This window comes from Drosophila novamexicana, unplaced genomic scaffold (genome assembly GCF_003285875.2).
Source record: "Drosophila novamexicana strain 15010-1031.04,08,12 unplaced genomic scaffold, DnovRS2.1 tig00000008-arrow-pilon, whole genome shotgun sequence".
Classification (NCBI taxonomy): domain Eukaryota; kingdom Metazoa; phylum Arthropoda; class Insecta; order Diptera; family Drosophilidae; genus Drosophila; species Drosophila novamexicana.
In genome coordinates this window covers 4,832,501-4,855,342 of record NW_020824765.1, presented here as the reverse complement: position 1 = coordinate 4,855,342, position 22,842 = coordinate 4,832,501, and the positions used below count along the sequence as shown (strand labels likewise).

Sequence of the window (22,842 nt, the reverse complement as noted above, 5' to 3'; positions counted from 1 at the left end):
TGACTAATTGAGAGCCGAACAAATGGCCATTGCGTGTTCAAAGTACAGTACAATTATAAAAAAGACATAAAATACCAATTGACACACTTTTCGGGATGTTCCAAGCTGCGTGCTTATGACGTTGTTGGAAATTACGGAAAAACCTTGAAGCCAAGTCAATTTTCTGGGCTTGTGACCCAGTTCAGCCCGAGCTCCCTTCCCAACTGCACTGGGAAGAGAGAGCTGGACACACCAAAATGTCAATGCCGAATGTCCAGCAATTAGAACGCTTATTAACCACTAATGCGTAGCACTTAAATGGACACCAGCTAAGGGTAGTAGATTTCGATAATGAGTTGGCGCCCCTTTGTTGCTTTATTCATGAGCCAGGTCGCTGCCACAGCCGCTTGCAGCTGGTGCATTGAACTTGCAACGCGCCCGACAACCGCCCGCCAGCTGGTCAAGTTTTCAATGCAAAGGCCAAAGGCTAGCACAGAAATCACTAGACACTACACTCCACACACACTAGACGCAACACATAGGCACATTAAGTTTTTCCTCGAATTTCCGTTGGGCTTTTCTTTTACCACTTTTTTTGTGTATTATTTGGTTGGTTTGCACGGTGCGCGCTTTAGTTGCCGACTGCGGCATATTCAGCATTTTGTAGGTGTTTTTATCTAATTTCTAGCGCACGCACACACACACAGCCTGTCTAGCGCATGTGTATGTGTACGTGTATGTGTATGTATGTGAGGTTGTTGTTGTTATCCTTTTGATATCGAATATTGGTAATGGTTCTGGCTGTTTGCATGCAAACGCCAAAATTGGTAACACAACTGATGAGCAGACGAGTGCTTGGGCATGCCCTGTGGTTGTTCTGTGTGTGGGCGTGGCACAGTGTGTGTGTGTGTGTGTGTGCGTGTGTGGTATTCTTAGCTGCCAGTGAAATGCGTGCATACTTTTGTGCGCGTGGTGCAGCGTTTGTCGGCCAGCCCAAAACTATGCCACATACAATTTGAAAGTCGTTTTTATTTTTATTTGAGGCGCTGTAAAGTAACGAATATTCTTTTGAGGTCACCTGTATAATTATTCTTAGAATGTTAAAGGTCAAAAGAGCGGAGATTTATGTTATTTATAGTATGCTTTAGGCTATTATATATTGTTACCACGCGTGCAACTCATGTTAAACTAGCTGATAAAAAACGAAGCGGCTTGTAAGAACGAATTACAATTGAAAGAAACGGAGTTTCAAATACAAATTCTTAATGCTCCTCTTTTCAGGCTATTTTCAGTCACATCCACACATGTTTATTTCAGCTAATATTCGTACAATTTGCAGCTTAAGATTTACAACTAGACTTAAAACAATAGGGTTGTAATTGAGGACCCTGGGCGGGTGCGGCAGTCTGAGCAGAACGGCAGCCACATAAGCTACATAAACTACATAAAATACTCATATGCATACATATATATAAAAAAGTAAAGACTTATATTTATTTGTTGCTCAGTTCGTCCGCAGAGACGTGTATAGGATTGGATAATTCGATGTTGTCGTAGGCAACGTCTGCAAGAGAAAAGGTAATTAGATGGCCAAATAAATATACATGCAGTTGATTGGATAGATAGAGGTACAGATAGATAATTACATATACAGATACATCAAAAGATGGAGAGATAAACAATTAGACTGTATATATAGATAGATAATTCAATGATAGAAAGATAAATTGACATATCGAGGACAGATAGGCACAGAAAACATATATAGCATATATATAAATAGATAGAGAGAAAGAAAGATAATTAGAGTAGTTTCATATATATCTAGTTCGGTATGTAGATAAAAAGATTTATATAGATACTTCGTAGATTAATGACAGATATAGATACAGATAAGTGCATCATCAAAACTCTTCTTCTAATAATATATATGAATATTTAGACAATTAATTAAAAAGATATAGTGTTGATTAATCTATCCCTACTTAGAGAAGAATGGGTTAAATAAGTATATAGGTATTCAGAGATATATATACAAATAGATATATATATCTCAAGCTAGTTGATCGATTACCCACCCAAATGTTGCCGTTCGAAGTCAATAATACTGCTCACAATGCTATTGAGAAAGTCCTGGGTAATCGTTTCGGTAATGTTCACCGGATCGTAGTAGAGGAAGCTGCGCTTCTGGCGTGGCGTCGCCTCACGTTTGCTGCGGAAGAGCGCCAGGCTGATGTGGGACTGCTGCAGCGGCAGATTGTCCGCACCGAACTCCAGACACTTGCCATGCACACAGTAGCGCCTGCCCACCTGGGAGCAGCGCGTGCCGATAGGAAAGTGTCCGTGGTTGCCGTTCACCAGGTAATAGCGATACTTGATGTACTCGTCCTGACAGCCGACGCGACAGCTGCGATCCGGTTCATCGATGCTCGCCGAGATCTGTGCACCATGGCCGGACAAGCCGCGCACCTTCAGCTTGTACCTGGCGCACGTTTGCTCCGCATATTCGGCTGGGGTTTGCAGCCGTTCGCAGGGCTTCACCTTGTGCGTGCATAACTGTATATTGTGCTCACCCGTTTGCCGTGACCTGACCACCTGGACCCCCTTTGACTCTGTCATGCAATTGGAGTGACAGCCCGACTTCACCTGCCAGTCGGACGACAGCTCCGATTCGGCTATCAGCGAGGCGGAGGCCGGCGGCGGCGCCGACTTACCAAACGGATCCTGGACATTGTAATTGTATTTGTAATCATTGGCGGGAGCTTTCCGTTTGTACGGCTGCGGCTCTTGCTGCTGCGTTAAATGATTGTCCTGGCCCTGGAAGCTGCGCACGGCCACCTCTGAAATGGGCACAAGGATGAGACTGGGAATGGAAGTGGAAGGAGCAGCAATTGCCTTACCATTCTCATAGCGATTCCTGTGGCTTTGAGCATCCGCGTAGCGCTTGTAGCTGACGTTATTCTGATAGCTAGGCTGCTGCTTGCTCTCCAGCTCCGTGGAGTCTCGCTGCGGGCTTGGTGTGCGATACGCGCAGAAGGTGTTGTCAATTTTGAAGAAGTTGCTGGTCGCATTGTCGCAGGAGAACTGCTCGCAGCGCCCGGCAATGCAGTAGGCAATGTCATCCGAGGCATGATGCTTGGCGCGGCAGGTGGTGCCATCCGGAAAGGTCCAACGGCGCGACTTGGTGCCATTGCTCTTGGTGCGACAGAACACCTTGCACGAATCCTCTGTAAGCAATCGAGAACTTAAAATTCTATTTAAAGGGGCTTCAACAGCTGCCACACCCACCAATGGAGGCGCTGAGCTGCTGCCCCTCGCCGGTTAGCTCGTTGTCGGACTTGCGGGCCTGCTTGCACACATGCGTGGCAAAGTCAGCAATAGTCTGGACGGGCACAGTGTAACACTGTTTGGCTATGCACGTCTCGAACTTGCGATCCCGACCCATGCAACGCTGGCGATAGTTGAGACAGCTGCGGCTGTATATGCGCAACCCGGTGCTGCCCTGACGCAAACGCAGTGAGGGTCCGTACAGGCAGCCGGAGTCACAGCCGCTGGCCTCGCCCCAGTCGCTCCAGGTGCTGGTGCCGGGCAGCTCGTTGCCACTGCTCTTGTACTCCTGCAGCAGCTGGCCCATTTTGCTGGACTCAGCGAAGCTGGCGGCGCTGTGCTTCTCATAGCTGGGCTTGGACAGGCCGCTGAGCTGCTTCAGCGAGCTGATGGCCGCCTCCTGCGTGGGACGCAGCACGCAGTAGCCACCGCGACACCACTGCAAATGCCGCACACTTTTTAGACCAAACAGATTTAAGTGAGATTAGCTGTGACGTACCATGCTATCGCCGCACTCGGTGCCCTCCAGCGCCGGATGCGAGGTCCATGTGAGCCGTTCGCGCTGGCAGTGCAAATCGTGGCAAACCTCCGACTTGCTCTGACTGCTCGCATGCACCGAGCTGTGTCCAAACTTGAGCATGCACTGCTGATTGGCATCGAAGCGTTCACCGGGCAACATGCCCTCCGCCGAGTGATCCAGATGCGCCTTGAACTGTCCACGATCGAACAGGCATTCAGCCTGTGGTTGACTGCAATGGGTGAAGGCAGAAGAGGTCGTTTTGATAGTATTGGCAACGGTTTGCTGCATTTGCTTACGCTAGAAATTCCTCTAGATAGGTGCGAGAGCACTTGGACCAGGTAATCTTGCCGCTGCCCAAGGTGGGCGACATTATGTGCAGACTGGGATCGCAGCTGTTTTCCTTGGAATCGTGTCGCATGCCCAAACTGCAAGAAAATGGCGAATCCATTAAGAAATGGAACAATGGAATCGGAGCAATCGAAACGAAATATGACAAACGGAAGCTAGATAGCACAACACGGTAAATGGATGATATTATAGCATATTCTAGCAAAAGCATTTAAAGCTGGAAACCATGAAGAGAACATTGCAAAAGGAGCATTGAAAATTGAATGATTCAAACGAAACCGATCACAAATGGATGGCGGGTCTTTGGCATTGAAATCTTGTGTACAAAAACTCACTTGTGTCCGATTTCATGGGCGACCACGAAAACGCTCTCAAAGTGCTTGCCCTCGTTGATGGTGCAGGAGGAGGTGGGTGTGCACATGCCGGCAACGGGCGCCAGACCCACCACTTGACTGGTAACCTTGCCATTCTTGCCCGTCACATAGAGATCCAGTCCAGTGAGGATGACAGCATGATCGTAGTGCAAGCTGTCAGCATCCGAGGCGGGATTCAGACTCTTCTGCCACAGGCAAAAGTTGCTCAGATAGTTGTCAATGTCGCTGGAGCGACGCAGCTCGGGCGGATCCTTGCGGAAGATCTCCAGACGCTTGAGCACAAAATTGATGCGCCTGCCCAGCGTCGGATGATGATACAGCAGCTGCACGCCATTGATCATGGCCAGCACGAAGCGTATCAGCTGACTCTCCGTATCCTTGGGATAGTTCTTGCTCATGTGCCGATACAGATCGCTGTCCACGAATATCGCCGTCTCAATGTGCAGCTCGTGTGGCACCGGCCAGCGCCGCGGCGGGCCGCCAATGTGCCGCCGACGACGCGGCGTGCCGGAGCCGCCGGCAATGCCAGTGCCATGATGATGACTATGATGATGATGATGACGCGGCTGATAGCGCAGCCGCAACTGCGATTGCAATTTGCGATGCAGCTGTTGGCGCTGCTGTTGTTGCTGCTGCTGCTGCTGCTCCTGATGCGGTTCGTTGAATTCGTCTGCATCGGGCTCAAACTGCAGCTGACTGTCTAACGGTGTTATCCGACTCCCGCTCCCGCTCCCCCCACTCCCACTCCCACTCCCACTGCCGCTGTTGTTGCTCTTATCTAAGCGCGCCTGGTAGAGCACATGGGCCGCCGCCCCAAAGCGTGCCGGCAGCGGTTGAATGACAAAATTGCTGGCATTTTGCTGGAAGACGCCGCGCTGCAAGGTGTCGACAAATGACAGTTGTTAAAGGTTAGGTAAGGCTAAGGTTAGGCAATGAAACGATGGAAATGAGACGTGCCAAGGTGAAAACTTAATATGGAATAATGAAAATGGAATTTCAGCAGCTGGTTCTGGAACATAGAAGCAAGCATATGGAGTATATGTTTTCATGCCCTTGTTTCGCATTCATTTTCATTTCCACGTTCCATTCCCTCTTTTGCTTCATACCAAAAGAAACAATGGAAATGGAACACGTGCTATTGCACATGATAATGGAACACGAAAGAACGCATATTTGTAAATTGGAACTAAAATATTCATGTGGATGTAGTTCAGACAGGCAAGGTCAGCCCAGAGGTTAATTGGCTGAGGTAGGTGCAGGATATGTCGACAGCCTTTAACTTGCCTCAGGCTGGGCTGGTGCGGCACGTGCAGCCACAGCTGTTGGAATACTCACCACACTCTGCGCATCGCACAGGTCGAGGGCCGCCCATGGACTGCGATAGAAGCAGCGCTCCAGACGTTGCAGCAGCTGCGGCGAATGCTCCACAAATTGGCTGCTGTTCGCGTTGCGTCGTATGAAGATGAAATTATCGTCAAACAGTTGAGGCGTCTGCTCCAGCTTCAGTTCGGCTTCCACAGTGCCGGCTGCCAAATGCATTTGAATTAATTAAACTATTCGCATAATGACCGCCAGCCGCCAGACGCAACTGGAGCAGCACGAGCTGCATGTGTGTGTGCGTGCTGTGTGTTGTGTGTGTTGTGTGCTTTAGCATTTGCATCTGTGGCATGCACTACAACTTACCTTGTGCCGCGCCGCGACGCCAGCGCTGATGCTCCCGCTGCGCGCTGCGCCGCTCCAGCTGAACCAATTTGAATTCGGGCGCTGCAAGTCAAACGAGCGAACAGGTAAATACAACAGCGTATGCGAAATATGCATTCCATGAATCAATAATAATAATAATGACGTCGCTCCAAACAACAACTGCGCACATTTCCACGCCTACGCCCCCTGCCACCCCCTCACACGCACACCCAACCACCTGGCGCGTCATCGATGCCTGGCGCACTTCTGACCATCTTGCCGGTTCTGGTAATAATATGTTGCGGCTCGTTTCGACCGTTCTGTCAGCCTGTCAGCATTTGGCATTGATTTTAAGCGTCCAAAGTAGAATAACAGGCGCATTGACACGACTAGAAGATACCCTGTACTCTGCGATGAGCTGCCGTTGCGAAAAACCAAACTTCCTTTTACTACAACTCTACAACTACTTCCATCTGCCCCACTTTATAGGAAAAATAAACTATTAATCTTCTGCCTGTTGCATACGTTTGCTCAAAATCATAATACCCTAGTCAACCCAAGTGCAAGGCATAAACATAAAAAAAAAACTTTCCACAGACCCAAAACTTGTGGCATGCATTCCATTGCGCATAATAATAGCCCGCAACTTATAATATATATATATATATATATATATCTATCTAGGTTAGCTTATGTCAGCTTAGCTAATCTTTCCAATCGGTTGCGCCCAGGCCCTAGAACTTACCTGCTGCCGTGCCAAAGATCAGCGCACGCTCGTGGCCCGCCAGCTGCTGGAGCAGCGCGTTCTCGTCCAGCTGCGAAGAGAAAGGGCAAATGAGAGTTCGGCTTAAATACTTGGCCGTGGTAAATGTGCAAACGAAAAGTGTAACAAGCGCAGTTCAACAAAGCGTAAAAAGAGCAGAGCCATAGCCCCAAAAGGGTTGTCTTCAAAAGTCAGCAACCAAATACCGAAAAACACTTTCACTGCACGCAACAATAGAAAATTAGTTAAGGAAAAACCCCATTCGGGTTTTTCCCCATCTTTCTCTCCGCCTGCTCAGCAAACGCAGTCCGGAAAATGGAAAAATGACCACAAGTCGCCGCCATGCAGCTGCATCTTACGCATATCGTATATCGGTATCGTTATCGTTATCGGTATCATATCGTTATCGTTATCGTTATCGTATTTCGGTCAGTGGCTGCCAATCTTTGGCTAGAAGCTGTGCATACGCCCGTTTGTACTATTATTTAATTTAATTTGTTGTTACATTTGAAAAAAGCGCGTCGCGGGGCAGCGATGCGTGAAGAGAGCTCCGCTGGGCTCCAATGGGCGCTGCGTGCCCAGCCCCCACCGCCTCCCAAATACTTATGGAGGTGAAGGTGTTGCACAAATTGCTATGGTTAACAAAACAATGCTGCCGAAATTGGGCGTGGCATGGGAGCTTTAGATTTATTTCAAATTGAAGTAGGTGAACGATGGAAAAGTATTCGGAGAGTGTTATGTTCTAGGCTCAAAGCTTACAAATATGATCAAAATTGTTCTCAATGGAAATAAATATAAATCTATCCAAATAAGAGAAGCTCTCAGGCTATCCCATTTCCATTCATATGTCTTCCTTCCTAAATTCCTTTCTAGGATAAATTTAGTTAAAAATTTCGATCAATAATTAATCGATAAGAACTCGATTAATCGATTATTTTAAAACCACACATATCGAATATTTAGTAAATTCGTTTTTCTAAACGGTTATCTTGTTAGATATTCGATAACTGTTTGATTGCCAATCGATAACTATTAGTTCACTCAATTGATGTTTATTTGCCTTAATTCATTTCCCCTCACATTCATTCGCTTACCCCTCATTAATAATAATTCTAATAATGGTACCTTATTTGCACAAATAAGCGATTAATTAGAAATTGCTTATCGATAAGAACTCGATTATTCGATTACTTTTCAAGACACTTAACTCACTATTTAGTAAATTGTATTCGTTTCCTAAACACTTGTACACTTGCCCAGTATTCGATAACTCTTTGATGGCCAATCGATAACTATTCGTTCACTTAATCGTTGCTTATTTGCCTCATTTTATTTCCACTCACATTCATAGCCAGCCCATTCATTCACTCACCCGCGCAGCCACTCATTAACTTTGTGTGAGTGCATTCAAACAATGTTCAATAAAACGACACTAATTGGCGGCAAGGGCAACAGCATAAAAGGCCGGTCCATCAATGCCGGAAAAGCACAGCGACAACAACAACAACAACAGAAAACCAACAATGGTGGAAATGGAAGTGGAAATCGCCTGCAAAAGCGTTTAGAGTACTCGAACTCGAACTCGAACTGGAACTCGCATTCGTATTCGCACTCGCTCGTAACTCAACTCTGAGCGCTGTAATCGCTCGCCGGCTGATTATGTGATGAAATTTTGCGTGACCCGTGGATAGCGAAAAAAAAAACAAAGTAAAATAAACAACAAAGAAAAACTACGACAAAGAGCTGAAATTAAGTCACAGAAAATGCTCGGCATCTAGGTGAGGGTAAGCCCTGCAAATTGGCGCTCCAAGAATCAGTTGGTAAAGCAACTGGGGCTTCTCAACTGCGACCAATTGCCCAGCTATGCCCAGCTCATTTCAAGTTGGGTCAATAACTTGGCACAAACTGGCGACGCGCTCAGCTGTAAATTTCGCAGCTGCCAAAAGTCGCGCCACACTTATTGCCCAGCAGCTGCTGACGCGGGAGTTTCTACGTCTGGCAAATCGTGCGATGCATTCCGACAGCTCGTCTATAAGCTATGTGCGAGGGTGGTTCGACAAGTGGCAAATGCAGGCAACGATATAAGAATTACAAGAATTTCCTCTATCGATAAATTGTTCAAGACCCTGACTTGTAATATTGCGATTCTTGTATATAAGTATGTATTAAACGCAGGCCAACAATTCGCTGCAAATTGTCGCCCTTCTATGCAATTCTCATGTACAGATTTTCATGCTTTGCATATGAACAACTATTATATGGCTACCCTCGTCAGGCCCTGGTCAAATTGGGCAGATACGAGCTGCAGAATCGCGCATCGGACTTGTTAGAGACAGTTGGACGCCTTGTGGGTTCAAAATATGTGCTGTCTCTGGAAATATGCTCGGAACGGTGACTCGTCCAACAACTCGTGTAATTTGACTTGTTCGACAAAAGCTTTTGAAGTAAAGTTTTTTTTTTTTTTTTGGGTTTTTTGTGTACTTCGCCAGCTGCTCGTCGGCATTTGGCATTCAATTACAAGTATATACAGAATATATTGGGCGAGCGCCTCTTCTGCGGAGGGGTCATTAAACGCCTCACGTTTCGGCTCCACTTGCTTTAAAGTGGTACACTGCCACGCCCTATATATAGTGTATATAGTGCACATGCTGACGATTCTTAATTAATCACGCGTTTTCGGTTTTAAGCATAGGCTGCACTTTTTCCAGACACAGTCGCCTGATTCATTTGGCTTTGGCTTTGGTTTTGGATTTTTTTTGGGTTAAACATAAACGCCCGATGTGATCTCAGGTGTTCAGGTGACAGCTGCCGTGACACAGAATGCCAAATGGATGTGTGCTCTTCAGTATTTGGTTCGATGACAAATGTCATTAATAAATAAAAAAAAATGCATTTCGAATTGCAATCAAATATCTCAACTTACCTCAATGCCATTCAGACTGACGCTGCGCCTGCGTCGCAGCTCAATATGCACGGCATTGGCGTTGGCGTCGGCGTCGACGTCGCCGTTAGCAGCGCCAGCGACAGCAGTGGCCAGTGTGTCCAGCCAGAGGGCGGCTAAGACAATTAGGCACAAGCGATGACGATAACGATAACGATGACGATAACGCCGACGCTGATGGGCCGCACTCGCAGACATAACGACGCTTTTTCAAGTTGACAACAATTAAGCGATTTGTGTGGCGCCTTGTAATACTATTTACATTAGTTGCTATTGTTGTTGTTGCTCAAGCGATGGGACTTGCTGTTGTTGTTGTTGTTGTTGCAGCTACCACGCGAACAAATTGCATTGGTTGCAAAATAAATGTTGTGTTGTTTTTGCTTTGTGGTGATTGCCTTTTGATTCTGCTGCGCAAGCTAATTTGACTTGCGTATTTGCGTCATAATTTTAACTTGTGTTACATTTTCTGCAAAACATTAAAACAAAAATTTTGGTATTTCACTTAATTTTTCGATTGCAGCAGCAGCAGCAGACGTAGAAGCAGCAGGCCACAGAGAAAAGTGAATGCACGCAGCGCTGCTGTTAACGACGCTGACGGTGACGGCGACGTCGACGTCGACGCTGACGCCCGCTGCTGGCAGCCAACTTTTGCGGCAGTTAATTTAACTGTTTATGCACTAATTAATTGCCGCTGTTGTTGTTGTTGTTGTGTTAGTTTGATGTGCAGCAGCTTTGCTTTACTTTTTCTACCATGCAGCACTTTTTATTTTTTATTTGCCCAATTCGATATGAAGTTTGTTGCTTAAGTCGTTTGTGGTATCGATTGCGATACTCCGATTAGAATATCAATTGGCCACACTTATCAATTCAATTGGCGCTTTCTGTGTGCACTTCCTGATTGCAGCGCAAACAGATAACGATTGCTGCAATTCAAATTCGCCAAGTGTAGCAGCTGCTGTTAAATAAAGTCGTTGCTATTTTCATGTTTATACGCATTTATTTGTATTTAAACGCCGTCGTCGCGCATACACAAAACATCAAGAGCCGCTCTCAAGCATAACGATTTTGAGTAAAATTTATGATTTTTATTACACTTTAGTCCAAATATAAATAAATATATAATTCGCCGTGTGCAGACCGTTTCCGTTGGAAGTCAGCTCAATCGATTTAACAAACTATTTTATATTTAGTTGGGAACAACTACAAGAACCGGAGAGTTTAACAGAATTTCAAACTCGAACGCGCGCGCGGTTTACCAGTAGATCTTTTCACGGCAGCGCCCCATTGGCGAATGACGAAAAATCACGACTGCGGAAAACTTTATGCATGCGGCGGGGCACACGATCGACGCCCAACGCCGTCGGCTCTCGCGGCTCGTGAGAGCTGTTGGGTAGTCTTCTTCTTCTTCTTCTTGGCCTGGCTCTGAGGTCGAAGATTTAGCTACTAGCCATATGCTAATGAGCCAGAGTCGGACGGAAAGGAACAATAGAACGGCACCGTTAAGTAAAGCAGCCGAAAAATTAGCAGCAAAAAAACAAAAAAAAAACAAAATGAAAAAATTATAATAAAGAGAAGCAGAAGTGCAGAGAACCGAACAGTGCGATGCCAATTGTTTGCTTGTTTTCTTGTATTTTTTGTGGTCAAGTGCCTGAAAATGATGGGGTAGTCGGCCAGACGAAAACTTGACACTGATCATCACAGTCGAGTAAAAAACAAACTAAGAATTATGCTGCATTTCCGTTTGGTTTGAAGTTGCAGCAGCAGCAACAACAACAACATAAAGAAAAGCATTATGAAGGAAATCTTAAATCAGCAATGCAAATGTAATGCAAGCGCTAAATTGTAGAAGAACGCCGCAGAACGGCAGCCAATTGAAGTGATCAACTTTTAATTGATGCAATCAGTCACAGAGACAATGATAAATCAGCAGCTGGAAAACATTTCTATTTTCATATATCAATAATACTCAGTTAGCTTTTACAATTTACATTGCCAGGTTAAAGTTCAAAATTATTTACAGATAGTTTTGCGATTTAACGTATCTAATTCAAAAATTTTGTTATGGGCAGCACTTTTTGGTGGCAAGCACAAGCTGGCTGCTACATCTCTATACAACTTCGCTGCAGTGTTGCAATGTTCATATCTGCGCGCATCTGGTCACACTATTAACTGCTATTTTCGGAGTTACTTCATTTGGGCACATTATTTTCATCATCTTGCGTGCTTTTCAAATCTAAACGGCAGCGGCTTGCGTGTGCATCGTGCGCAGAGCTCGAAAGACTCGAAACAAATTCGAAAAAAAAAATAGTAATCGTTGAAAAATATAAATTTTAAACAAAATCTGTGCAATCTAAAACAAGATACAAAACAAAATTTCAACAATATATTTGCGTTCAAAAACTAAAGCGACGCGCTCAAGTGCAAAAACAAAATCGAAGCGTTCTTGTTAATTATAATTATATTTGTGTTAAAAGATAATAAATAAATATACAACATGGTGAGCACAGCGCTTAAAATGATCATGGACGAGGTAAGAATACATTTAAATGCACATTTTTATTTAAGTTTTAATGGGCAGCAGCTAACGCATTGCGTTGGCAGCGACGCCGCCGCCATTGCTGCGTCTGCGTCGGCGCAGCAGCTAAGCACAAAAGAGAGGGGTAAAAAAAAATGCCGTTTTGTCTAGCGTTGTTGTTGCAGCAGCAGCTTGGCGCTTGGCGCCCTTTTTTGTGCTTTCTGGCAGAGTAGCGGTACTTGTACCGCTAATTGCATCTCTCTGCTATGCACCGCATACAAAATGGCCGCCATGCATTGACCCCCATTGCGATTGTGAATACTTGCAGAATGCCACGGAGAAGTACAATAATGTCCAAGTGAAGAAATTGACGGTGCCTTCAAACGAGGCAAACCACACAAAGCGCGCCGCACTCGGCGATCTGCAGAATCGAGGACTGAACCGTGGCGTGATCTCCAAAGATGCGGCACAAAAGGAGTGAGTTATGGGGGAATAGTTAAAAAGTTTAAGAACATTTATCCAACATAAATATCGCAGACTGAAAGATGTGAAATTGACCAAGGCGCGTGTGGACACACACTGGAAGAAGCAGCCGCTGGGCGTGAGCAATGCCAATGCCAATGCAGGTGCAGCCAAAGCAACAGCCGCCTCCCTGATGCGCTCGAACTCGATGCGCACGCATGGGCAGCAGCCCGCCGCTGGGGCCAGCCAGATCTCGGCCAGCACGCTGAACGCTGGACGCACTGCCGCAACGACAACGGCCAATGCAAAAGTGGCCGCCGATGCGAACAACAAGCGTAAGTATCCAATCCGAAAGCATAAAACATTGGCCCAGCCCAAATACCACATGCCAACCTCCCAACGTACAGTTGCAGCTGCAGCCAAGCAGAAGTCCATCTCCGACGAGAAGGTCAACACGCTGCGCCGCGAGGACAGCAACTTGTCACGCAAATCTCTGACCAAGCTGCGCGCCGCCCTGGCCAAGCCAAATGTGCCTGCTGCCGCGGCAGTCAATGCACAGAAGAAGGAACCGCTGGTGACCAGGGCGCAGACCAGGACTGCAGCAAATGCGCTGGCAGTTAAAAAAGATGTGACTGCTGCTGCAGTGCATCTAAAGAAGGAGCCCACGGCGCTGGCCAGGCTGCCCAAGATGCGCCCCACACCAGTCGTGGCGGCCGCAATAGTTCCATCAACCCTATCGCTGGCCGGCAAGAGGCTGGCCGAGGTGGAGGACATTGATGCCGATGATCGGGAGAATCTGGTTTTGGTATCGGAGTATGTGAACGACATTTACGACTATCTCTATGAGCTGGAGGAGCAGCAGCCCATTCAGACCGATCACTTGGCCAATCAGCTGGAGGTGTCGCACAAGATGCGCGCTGTGCTCATCGATTGGATCAACGAGGTGCATTTGCAGTTCCATTTGGCGGCCGAGACATTCCATCTGGCCGTGGCCATTATCGATCGCTATCTGCAGGTGGTCAAAAATACCAGGCGCAAGTATTTGCAGCTGGTGGGCGTCACGGCTCTCTTCATAGCCACCAAATACGAGGAGCTGTTCCCGCCGGCCATTGGCGATTTTGTGTTCATAACCGATGACAGCTATACGGGTCGCGAGATTAGGCAAATGGAGCTGCAAATACTGAAGGCCATCGATAACAATCTGTCGCGTCCATTGCCCATACACTTTTTGCGTCGCTACTCGAAGGCCGCCAGCGCTGAGGATGAGCATCATGCCATGTCCAAGTACTTCTTGGAACTGGCTGCCATGGACTACGAGCTGGCCAGCTACAAGCCCTCCGAGGTGGGTTTTCGTTTCCAAAGGCAGACTTGGTTTCTAATTTTGATATGTTGCCTTGCAGATTGCAGCTGGCTCGCTGTTCCTGTCGCTGCACTTGCTCAATGGCAATGCACGTGCTGCCACGGGCTTCAATGACAAGCACTGGACGCCCACTCTGGTGCATTACTCGCGCTACACGGCCGCACATCTGCGTCCGATTACACGGCAAATTGCTAAGCTGGCGCGCGATGCGCCGACTACCAAGTTGCGGGCCATTTACAACAAGTATCAGGCCAACAAGTTCCAGAAGATTGCGCTGCGTGCCGAACTGAGCGGTCCGCTCATGGACTCGATTGTGGGCAAGAAATAGTAGATGCGCCCCTCACTCCTCCCCACCACCCACACGCTACGTGTCGACTTTTGGACCATGGCATTGCAGTTATTGTTATTATTGACTGCATTTTAAGTTTAGTTCAATTTGTTTTCTATTTAAATTTGTGTATTTTTCGTTTCGTGTCCCTCACTTTATGTACAAATGTGCGAATGTGTGTGTGTATAATAATCATTATATGATCCTCATCATGATTACGTTTAATTTCCGACCCTGTGCGCGTCTCGGCAGTCCGTCTCCCCCCATCGCTTTGATTGGCCACAAGTTCGATTTTGTCCCTGGTCTGTCTGTGGCCCGCGTCCCCCGTCCCCCTGCTGCATCTATGTATACATATCTATTATATATGTATGATTGTGTGAGAGGATGGCTGGAAACTGAGCAAATTTTATATAAAAAGAAGAAAGAAAAAAAGAGAAAAACCGGTGAGCAACGAGCGCATTTGCTGGCTGAAGATATCGGCGTTGCCTCTCAAAGTATTTTAAGTTACTTTCCCAAAAAAAAAAAAACTAAAAAAAATAATTAAAACAGGCAACAAATTCGCCATTTTACGCATATATTATATTATATTTAGCTTAAGCAATATTTGGATTTGGAATTTGTGCTCTATGTATTAAATCAATTTATAAATATTAATAATTTACGAAAATCCAATAAAATTCCCAGCGAACTTGCAAAAATCCCACAAAATGTCCCGCCAATTTGTATTTGTAATCATAATTTCCCTTAGGGCACATTGCAAATAAATTAGTACTTTTTTGCAGCTCCCTTGAGCGTGCTTTACCAAAAAAAAAAAACAAAACGAGCAGCTGATGAGGTCTGTGAGAAAGTTGAAAACCGGAGCGTCACCTAAAGGCAAAAGAGAAAAAAAAGAAGCTAGACGACCCCTGCGCAGTCCTTATCAACTCCCAGATACACACAATCGTCCAAAATCAGACAATGGCAGCAAATGGGCATTGAAACTCGGTTTGCCTTTACTTTTGCTTGGCTGTCTCTTTGATCGCAGGTCAGTTTTTCCGCCCTTATGTTCCAACTTCTTTTGCTGGCTGAGCTCATGTGCGTGCGTGTGTGTGCTCTCTCTCTCTCTCTCTGTGTTCTTGTTTCTTTTGGGCTGCTTTATGGCAATTGCCTGGCGGCGGCAGCATTGCCTCGCCGTCGTCGCTGTGTGCCCGCGCACGTGTATGTAAATAATGTGTTGCGTACATGTCGGTGTGTGTGTGTGTGGGTGCCCATGTGTGCGTGAGGCTGACTGGCACCGAGAAGAGCTCGACTGCGACTGCGAGTGCGAATGGCGGCGACTGCTTGCTGCGGCCGCTGTTCGCCTGTTCGAAATTTAAGTTTGACGGTTTTATAGCTCCCATTAATTTCGACACTTTTACGAGCAAACAAATGCAATAAAAAGAAAGCAGGCAACAACAACAACAACAACGTGGGGAGCACGCAGCGCCAAGCCCGAGGCCTAGTAATTTGTGCCTCTTCCATGGAAAAATCGCAGTCACTTTTTGGTTTTGTCTTGTGCGCTCCCCGCCAGGAGCCAGTTTTACCCGTGTCCTGCCGCACACACACACACACACACACATACACATTATTGGATATGGGCATCTGCTACAGTCGATTGGGCTCGTTTCTAGCCTTGCTCCTTTTTCTGGTTGACTGTTAACCAAATATGCAGAGCGTGAAGTGAGCGGCCGTACCCGGCTGTGAAGTGGGTCGGCGCCGTCGCTGATGAAGTTGGCTGTTATCCTGACGGGAGCGTCTAGTCAGGTAGTAGCTGCAGATCCCGCTGAGGGGTTGCAAGGTCAGTAGCGAAAGGTTGTGAGAAGAAGGACAGCTGCTGGCGGATCAGCTGAGACTTTGCACAGATTAGCTGAAAGGACGCCGTCTTCCTTCCTGTCTTCCTTCTGTCTGCCTGTGACAGGACTTGCATTTGTAATTGCCAGCGACAATTATTGGCCAATGTTTACATAGGTCAACCTGAATGGTCGCTTGGGATAATGTAGAAAATGATTATAGACTCATAATGCTGGATCAAAAGAGGTTATATATTCCACAGATATGAGGTCTGAGTAACTTTTGATTCAACTGTTATGCCTAATCAAATATGTTTTTACTATTTTTTTCAACTTGGGGAAACAGTTTAGAACAGATATCCACAATTAGGAGTTTCTATATAATGTTTTAGTTTGTGTAGAAAGGCGCCTACGAGATATACATATAGACTGATATCATCCATAAAAAGAGACTAATTGATGCTCAAAGTGGGGTTGGGCTCTTCCAATAATATAGCAGACTTTTCCATATTAGCTATAGGTCAGTTATTCAGTTTATGTACTTGGTCATAGACAAGTAAATCTATGTAAATGGGTTTATATATGTTATTCCGATTCTATACGATAAGTAAACGTTTTATATAGCCGCAGATTCTAGAGTATCTACGAGCGTATATATTCTATGCAGGAATACCTTAATTTGTAAATTTAGTTTTGGGATAGAAACATGCTCTAAAATGGAACTAAGAGTTTAGATTGTAGGTAATCCTAAAATAGAATCATTCAAAATCAACTAAATCAGAGAATGTATATATGTATATATATATATATATATATATATATATATATCTAGTAAATCCTCATATATTTTAAGTGTATAATTTAGTATCGTTTTTATTTCCATCGTTTCACAATCATCCACAAACGGTATTTCGACTATTCTCGATTACAATATTTCAAATATTGATTATATAGTTTTAGGCTAGAACAACAGAGTTTATCATTTGAGTGGGGCTAATGCTGAAATTCGAAGTGGGGTAACTTCCACTGCGCTCTTCACGTCCGTCCCGCTCTCTCTCTCTCTCCCAGGTGTGTTTGTGTGTGTGGCAGGGACGGGGCGTGAATTGTGCAGCAAAGGAAAACATGAATGCGCAAAGGTTTTTCTTTAGTTTTATAATTTTTTGTTTGTTTATATTTTCTTATGGTGTAGGTTGGTTTATCTTTTCATCGGATGATATTGTTGTTGTTGTTGTTATCATCTACGCGCAGTTGGCAGCTTTATTCAATTATTAACGTGACTTTCGGCTCAGACATTACTTCATTTATTTGGTTGCAAGATGTTTGGTTTGCCTCATATCTACGATATGATAACTGCACGCGGCGGTTGCTGTTGTTGTTGCTGCTGCTGCTGTTTAACCCTGGAAGGTGGACATGAACTTCTGGACAATGTCCTTCAGCTTAGCATCGGCGGCCTCAGAGATCTGGCCATCCTTGGCAATGCCGTCGAGAAGACCCTGCTCGGATGTCTTGATGTGCTGCAAGAACTCCTTCTCGAACTTGGTGATCTTTGAGGGATCCATCTTGTCCAAGTGGCCGCGCACACCGCAGTAGATGACAGCAACCTGGGCGGAGTAATCAATATAGTTTAGTGTGACATGAACCATATCTGAATCAATGAATTCTATACCTGATCCTCAATGGCCATGGGCACATACTGGCCCTGCTTGAGGAGCTCAGTTAGGCGCACACCACGGTTCAGCAGCTGCTGGGTGGATGCATCCAAATCGGAACCGAACTGGGCGAAAGCAGCGACCTCACGGTACTGGGCCAACTCCAGCTTCATGGAACCTGCGACCTGCTTCATGGCCTTGGTCTGGGCAGCGGAACCGACACGGGACACAGAGAGACCCACGTTAATGGCGGGACGGATACCCTTGTAGAACAACTCGGTTTCCAAGAAGATCTGACCGTCAGTGATCGAAATGACGTTGGTTGGAATGTACGCGGACACATCACCGGCCTGGGTCTCAATCACGGGCAGAGCGGTCAGTGAGCCGCCACCCATAGCGGGGGACATCTTGGCGGCACGCTCCAGCAAACGCGAATGCAGATAGAACACATCACCGGGGTAGGCCTCACGACCAGGGGGACGACGCAGCAGCAGAGACATCTGACGGTAGGCCACAGCCTGTTTGGACAAATCATCATAGATGATCAGGGCGTGCTTGCCCTTGTCGCGGAAGAACTCGCCCATGGCGCAGCCAGAGTATGGGGCCAAGTACTGCAGAGGAGCGGCATCGGAGGCGGTGGCAGAAACAATAATGGTGTAACCCATGGCGCCGGAGTCGGTCAAACGCTTCAGAATCTGGGCGACAGTGGAACGCTTCTGGCCAATGGCAACGTAGATACAGTACAGCTTCTTCGACTCATCCTGGCCATCGTTGAAACGCTTCTGGTTGATGATGGTATCAATGGCCAGAGCGGTTTTTCTGCATGACAAAATGTGATGATGAGTTGATATCCTCATTATTGTTATTATTGGAGAGCAGATTACTCACCCAGTCTGTCTGTCGCCGATGATCAGCTCACGCTGACCACGACCGATGGGCACCAGCGAGTCGACGGCCTTGATGCCAGTCTGCATGGGCTCGCGCACAGACACACGGGGAATGATGCCGGGGGCCTTGATGCCGACACGGAAACGATCCTTGGTGTTGATGGCGCCCTTGCCGTCAATGGCATTGCCCAGAGCATCGACAACGCGACCGAGCAGCTCATTACCGACGGGTACATCGACAATGGCGCCGGTACGCTTCACAATATCACCCTGCTTGATGAGCTTGTCGTTACCGAAGACGACAACACCCACATTGTCGGCCTCCAAGTTGAGAGCCATGCCCTTAAGGCCCGAGGAGAATTCCACCATCTCATCGGCCTGGATGTTGTTCAGACCATAGACACGAGCGATACCATCACCAATGCTCAGCACACGACCAGTCTCCTCCAGATCGGCCTTGGGTGCAACGCCCAGGATTCTCTCCTCCAAAACGCTGGAGATCTCCGCGCTGCGCTGTGTGCTGGCCACATGGAGCTTACGGGCAGCAAGACTGGTAGCTGGATAGGCAGCCTTGCAGGCAACCTGTTGACGAATTCCAAAATTGTGGCCAACATTAGCTTTTCTTATATAAGGAGCAAGTGCGAGAGGGGGGAACAAGAATTGAATAACCACATGAGCAGAACTGTTGCTATCTCGCTCTAGCGCACAGCACAAGCAGCCACACGCAGGCGGCCGGCCTAATTCCGAAATTTACAATAATTACTTTACACTTGTAAATAGTTATTAAATTTCGGCAACATTTTGCTTTACATTCCGTGTATACGTTTTCTTTTTGCAATTTCCTCCTGCTAAATTGATACGAAATGCGCGCACATAACCTCAAAGTCGAGCAGCAGCAGCAGGCGAAGCTGCGACCCGTTGCCAAATTATGTAACCTTTTATAAAACACAAATTGCAGGCAAAAACTCACTTTGAATTGGTTTTAAGAATTCAACATTTGCAAAATATTCGCATAAAGTACATTTTACTTGTTATGTAACTTTTTTTTTGTGTGCGGCAGCAGCCTTTTGCATTGCGTAACAGAAAACTAAAACTTTAGCGAACATGAAATGTATGTAATTGGTATATGAAACGCCAGGTAGCTGAAAGTATTATCCAGTTGGAGTTGTGCCTAAGGTTTCAATTGCGCTTTTAAATTTGCAATTTACGGCCAATTGGGTTGGGTTATGTGTGGTTTGAATATTTGCTTTCGTTTAGCAACTTTTTTACTCGTTAACTGCTTTTGTGTACCTGTGCGGCCGCCTTGGGCAAGTTGCGAGCTACCGACGACGCCAAACGAGCAGAAATCATCGTTATTTTTTTTATATTTTTAACTTTTTATAAGCCGCAGAAATTATTTAATTCCTACACCGACTGCTCTCCAGACTCGTAGGTATTTTTCACAAAGATGGTTGCCGTTCGGCTCACGTTCGCTGCACGTCTGTGTGCCCAGAGTAAAGCAATAAAGAGCCAACGATACTATCGATAGTTGTGCAGGCAACATTGCGGCGCGTATCGATACTAAATGTGTCAGCTGGTCACTCCAAAGAGCGCTGCGCTTAACAGCACTGTTATAGAATGCTCCACCGGCTTAACAGTGTACGTTAAGAAGTAGTATGTTAAGAGTGTAGAAATGGGCTATGTTAGTCGCGCGTTCGGCTTGGCGCTCGGCAAGGGGGACTTGGGCTGGAAAGCGCACCCGAGAGCGCCAGCATCCTGCGAAACTCTACACAAGTGAGAGCACCAGCCGAAGAGGAGGCTGTGTGCGCGCCACAGAATCTCAGTACTAAATTGTAGAGCCATCCTGAAGCACTCTGCCAGTTCATAGTCGGAGTTTGTGCGGTGTTGTTAACGCAACGCGGAGATTAAAATATATAAAAGAAAAAAAAAATACAATAAAGTGAATTAAAAGGATGTGAGCATGTGGACTGGCTGAACGCAGTCGTGGAAAAAAAGAAGTTATTTAAATCGTTTAATATGTGCACGAGTTCAAATGAAAAAAAACGTGAACAGTTAAGCGCATCAATGCAATAAAAAAGTGCCGCACTTTTGAAAGCGAATTCAATTCGTGGCAGAATTTTAATGTCAATTTGGCGATTTTGCATTTGTATTGGTGCAGAAAAGTTGCGGCAAAACTAAATTGAAGCAAAGCATAGTTTTTTTTTTAGCGGGCGGCGAGCAGCTGTTTGCCAAAAGCGACGCAATTAGGCGGAGAAAATTCGAGCATCCAGCGGGGCAGCGGGCGACCCTGTCAAATCGATGCCAAATGCTGACGATGATTGCCACGTGCTAATAGCATCATGTTCGCATGTCCGCATGTCCGCATGTCAGCAATAGCACCTCGTTAGCCAAGTGCAGGCAGATGACAAAAAGTAAGAGCGAAACGGAAAAGTGAAAGGATTAATGGCATTTGCAAGCGTTCGCCTCTCGCAAATTATGCAAACAATGCGCTGAAAAGCAAGCACCACCAGCGTTGCCAATTATTAAAAAAAAAGAAATATGAGCACAAAGCCAGACAACAAAGCGAACCAAGACAAAGCACAATAGCAATAGCAATAGCAATACGCAGGCAAAACACATCCAATCTCCAAAAACAAAAAAAAAAACAGCAGCAAATAGCAATAAAAACGTTACAAAGTGCACGCTAAAAAGGAAAAGCAAGTAATCAGCAGCGGCAGTTAAAAAGAATAAAAAACAACTGGAAGTTTTGCGTTTGTCTAGCAACAACAACAACAACAACAAAAAGTGTGCGAAAAATTTGTCATCAGGCTGGCAGCACCCGCGCGCGCGTAGAACAAAAGAAAGCGTAGCAAACATTCCAAGCAGCGCGACAGCATCCAAAAAACATACCAATACATAGACGACACACACTTTCACACGCATACGCATACGCATACACGGACAGACGCACTCACGCGCACATTTCGAGGCGCATAAGCTTCGCACTTGACTTGAACATTAAACGTGTACGGCAACCCGCAACCGCCTCGCTTCCGCATCCCCCCGCACATCATGGAAATTCTCGAGGCTTACTTTGTACTGTTCTTTCTATGGGTGATGCCGAACCGGCCGCCACAGCTTATCGCGGTTTACGTTTGGTGTCTGTGAGCGCCTTTCGCATCGAACATTTTTGACAGCTGTCAACGTCGCGCGTGTTGTTGTTGTTATTTTTGTTATATTTCTCCTGCGGTCGTTGGCTCGCGCCATTGTGTTGGTGCATTTGTGTGTGTGCGGCATAGTTTTTACCACTTGGCAGCAAGGTCAGCAGCAGCAGCAGCAGCAGCAAGCAGCGTCGCCGCCGCCGTCATGCAAATTGCAGAGCGCCTAAGCAATAACAAAGCTAAAACAACGCCAGCAGCAGCAGCAGCAGAAGTCGGCCGCAGCAGCCGTCGCAGCATAAAAAACTGACGTCGCCGATTCGCCGTCGCCGTCGCCGCACGCAGCGAAAATGTTTGAGAAATATGTCGCCACATATGTGCGCGTGTGTGAGCAAGTGAAATTAAAATTCCCGCATGCCTAATGAATTCTCGCGCTCTCTTTCTGCGAAATGTGCCAAGCAGCAGCAGCAACAACAGCAACAACAAGAACAACAGCAGCTTTGTCGTGTGTGTGCGTGTGTGTGTGTGTGTGTCCTGTTGTTGTATGTGTGACGCTGACTTCTAAGTGATGGACGCCGCATACTAAACAATGGCGTGTTAAAACAACAACAAGCTGAAAGTGAAACGGATTTGCGAAACGAGGCAGAAGCGTCGCGCATAGGTAGAGCACAATAGCGAATCAAAACGTAACGAATAGCAAAACAAAGCAAAACCTTAACCACAAAGGATCACTTGCAAAAGGAATTGGCAACGCTTATAAA

General features: G+C 46.3%; 4 protein-coding genes across 5 annotated transcripts in view; 2 read left to right on the top strand and 2 right to left on the bottom strand.

The window, feature by feature from the left end:
- Nucleotides 1–1,275: 1,275 nt before the first annotated feature.
- On the bottom strand, nt 1,276–11,177 carry LOC115763508 (A disintegrin and metalloproteinase with thrombospondin motifs 16). Of its 2 annotated transcripts, XM_030706109.1 has the most exons (12): nt 11,074–11,177; nt 9,918–10,401; nt 6,977–7,046; nt 6,232–6,312; nt 5,884–6,074; nt 4,510–5,423; nt 4,123–4,251; nt 3,806–4,055; nt 3,268–3,745; nt 2,880–3,206; nt 2,058–2,819; nt 1,276–1,543 (listed from the first exon to the last, which is right to left on the bottom strand). In XM_030706109.1, exons 2-12 carry the CDS (start codon nt 10,131–10,133, stop codon nt 1,473–1,475), a joined length of 3,489 nt encoding a protein of 1,162 aa, XP_030561969.1. In that variant the 5' UTR covers nt 10,134–10,401; nt 11,074–11,177; the 3' UTR covers nt 1,276–1,472. The 2 variants fall into 2 exon arrangements, with proteins under 2 accessions (XP_030561969.1, XP_030561978.1); XM_030706118.1 differs by lacking the exons at nt 4,510–5,423; nt 6,232–6,312; nt 6,977–7,046; nt 9,918–10,401; nt 11,074–11,177 and having other exon boundaries at nt 5,884–5,987.
- A 1,028-nt stretch (nt 11,178–12,205) lies between these two features.
- Nucleotides 12,206–14,841, top strand: LOC115762706 (G2/mitotic-specific cyclin-B). The gene is made up of 5 exons (XM_030705034.1): nt 12,206–12,465; nt 12,779–12,927; nt 12,988–13,247; nt 13,320–14,254; nt 14,313–14,841. Exons 1-5 carry the CDS (start codon nt 12,430–12,432, stop codon nt 14,598–14,600), a joined length of 1,668 nt encoding a protein of 555 aa, XP_030560894.1. The 5' UTR covers nt 12,206–12,429; the 3' UTR covers nt 14,601–14,841.
- A 2,710-nt stretch (nt 14,842–17,551) lies between these two features.
- Nucleotides 17,552–20,406, bottom strand: LOC115768334 (ATP synthase subunit alpha, mitochondrial). The gene is made up of 4 exons (XM_030712936.1): nt 20,235–20,406; nt 18,946–19,526; nt 18,075–18,876; nt 17,552–18,009 (listed from the first exon to the last, which is right to left on the bottom strand). Exons 1-4 carry the CDS (start codon nt 20,292–20,294, stop codon nt 17,800–17,802), a joined length of 1,653 nt encoding a protein of 550 aa, XP_030568796.1. The 5' UTR covers nt 20,295–20,406; the 3' UTR covers nt 17,552–17,799.
- Nucleotides 20,407–20,850: 444 nt separating this feature from the next.
- Nucleotides 20,851–22,842, top strand: part of LOC115767030 — a 92,170-nt gene continuing 90,178 nt past the window's right edge. Inside the window, 1 exon segment of the mRNA XM_030711192.1 lies at nt 20,851–22,842. This exon segment is cut by the window's right edge and continues 5 nt beyond it. The gene's annotated coding sequence lies outside the window, so the exon portion shown is untranslated.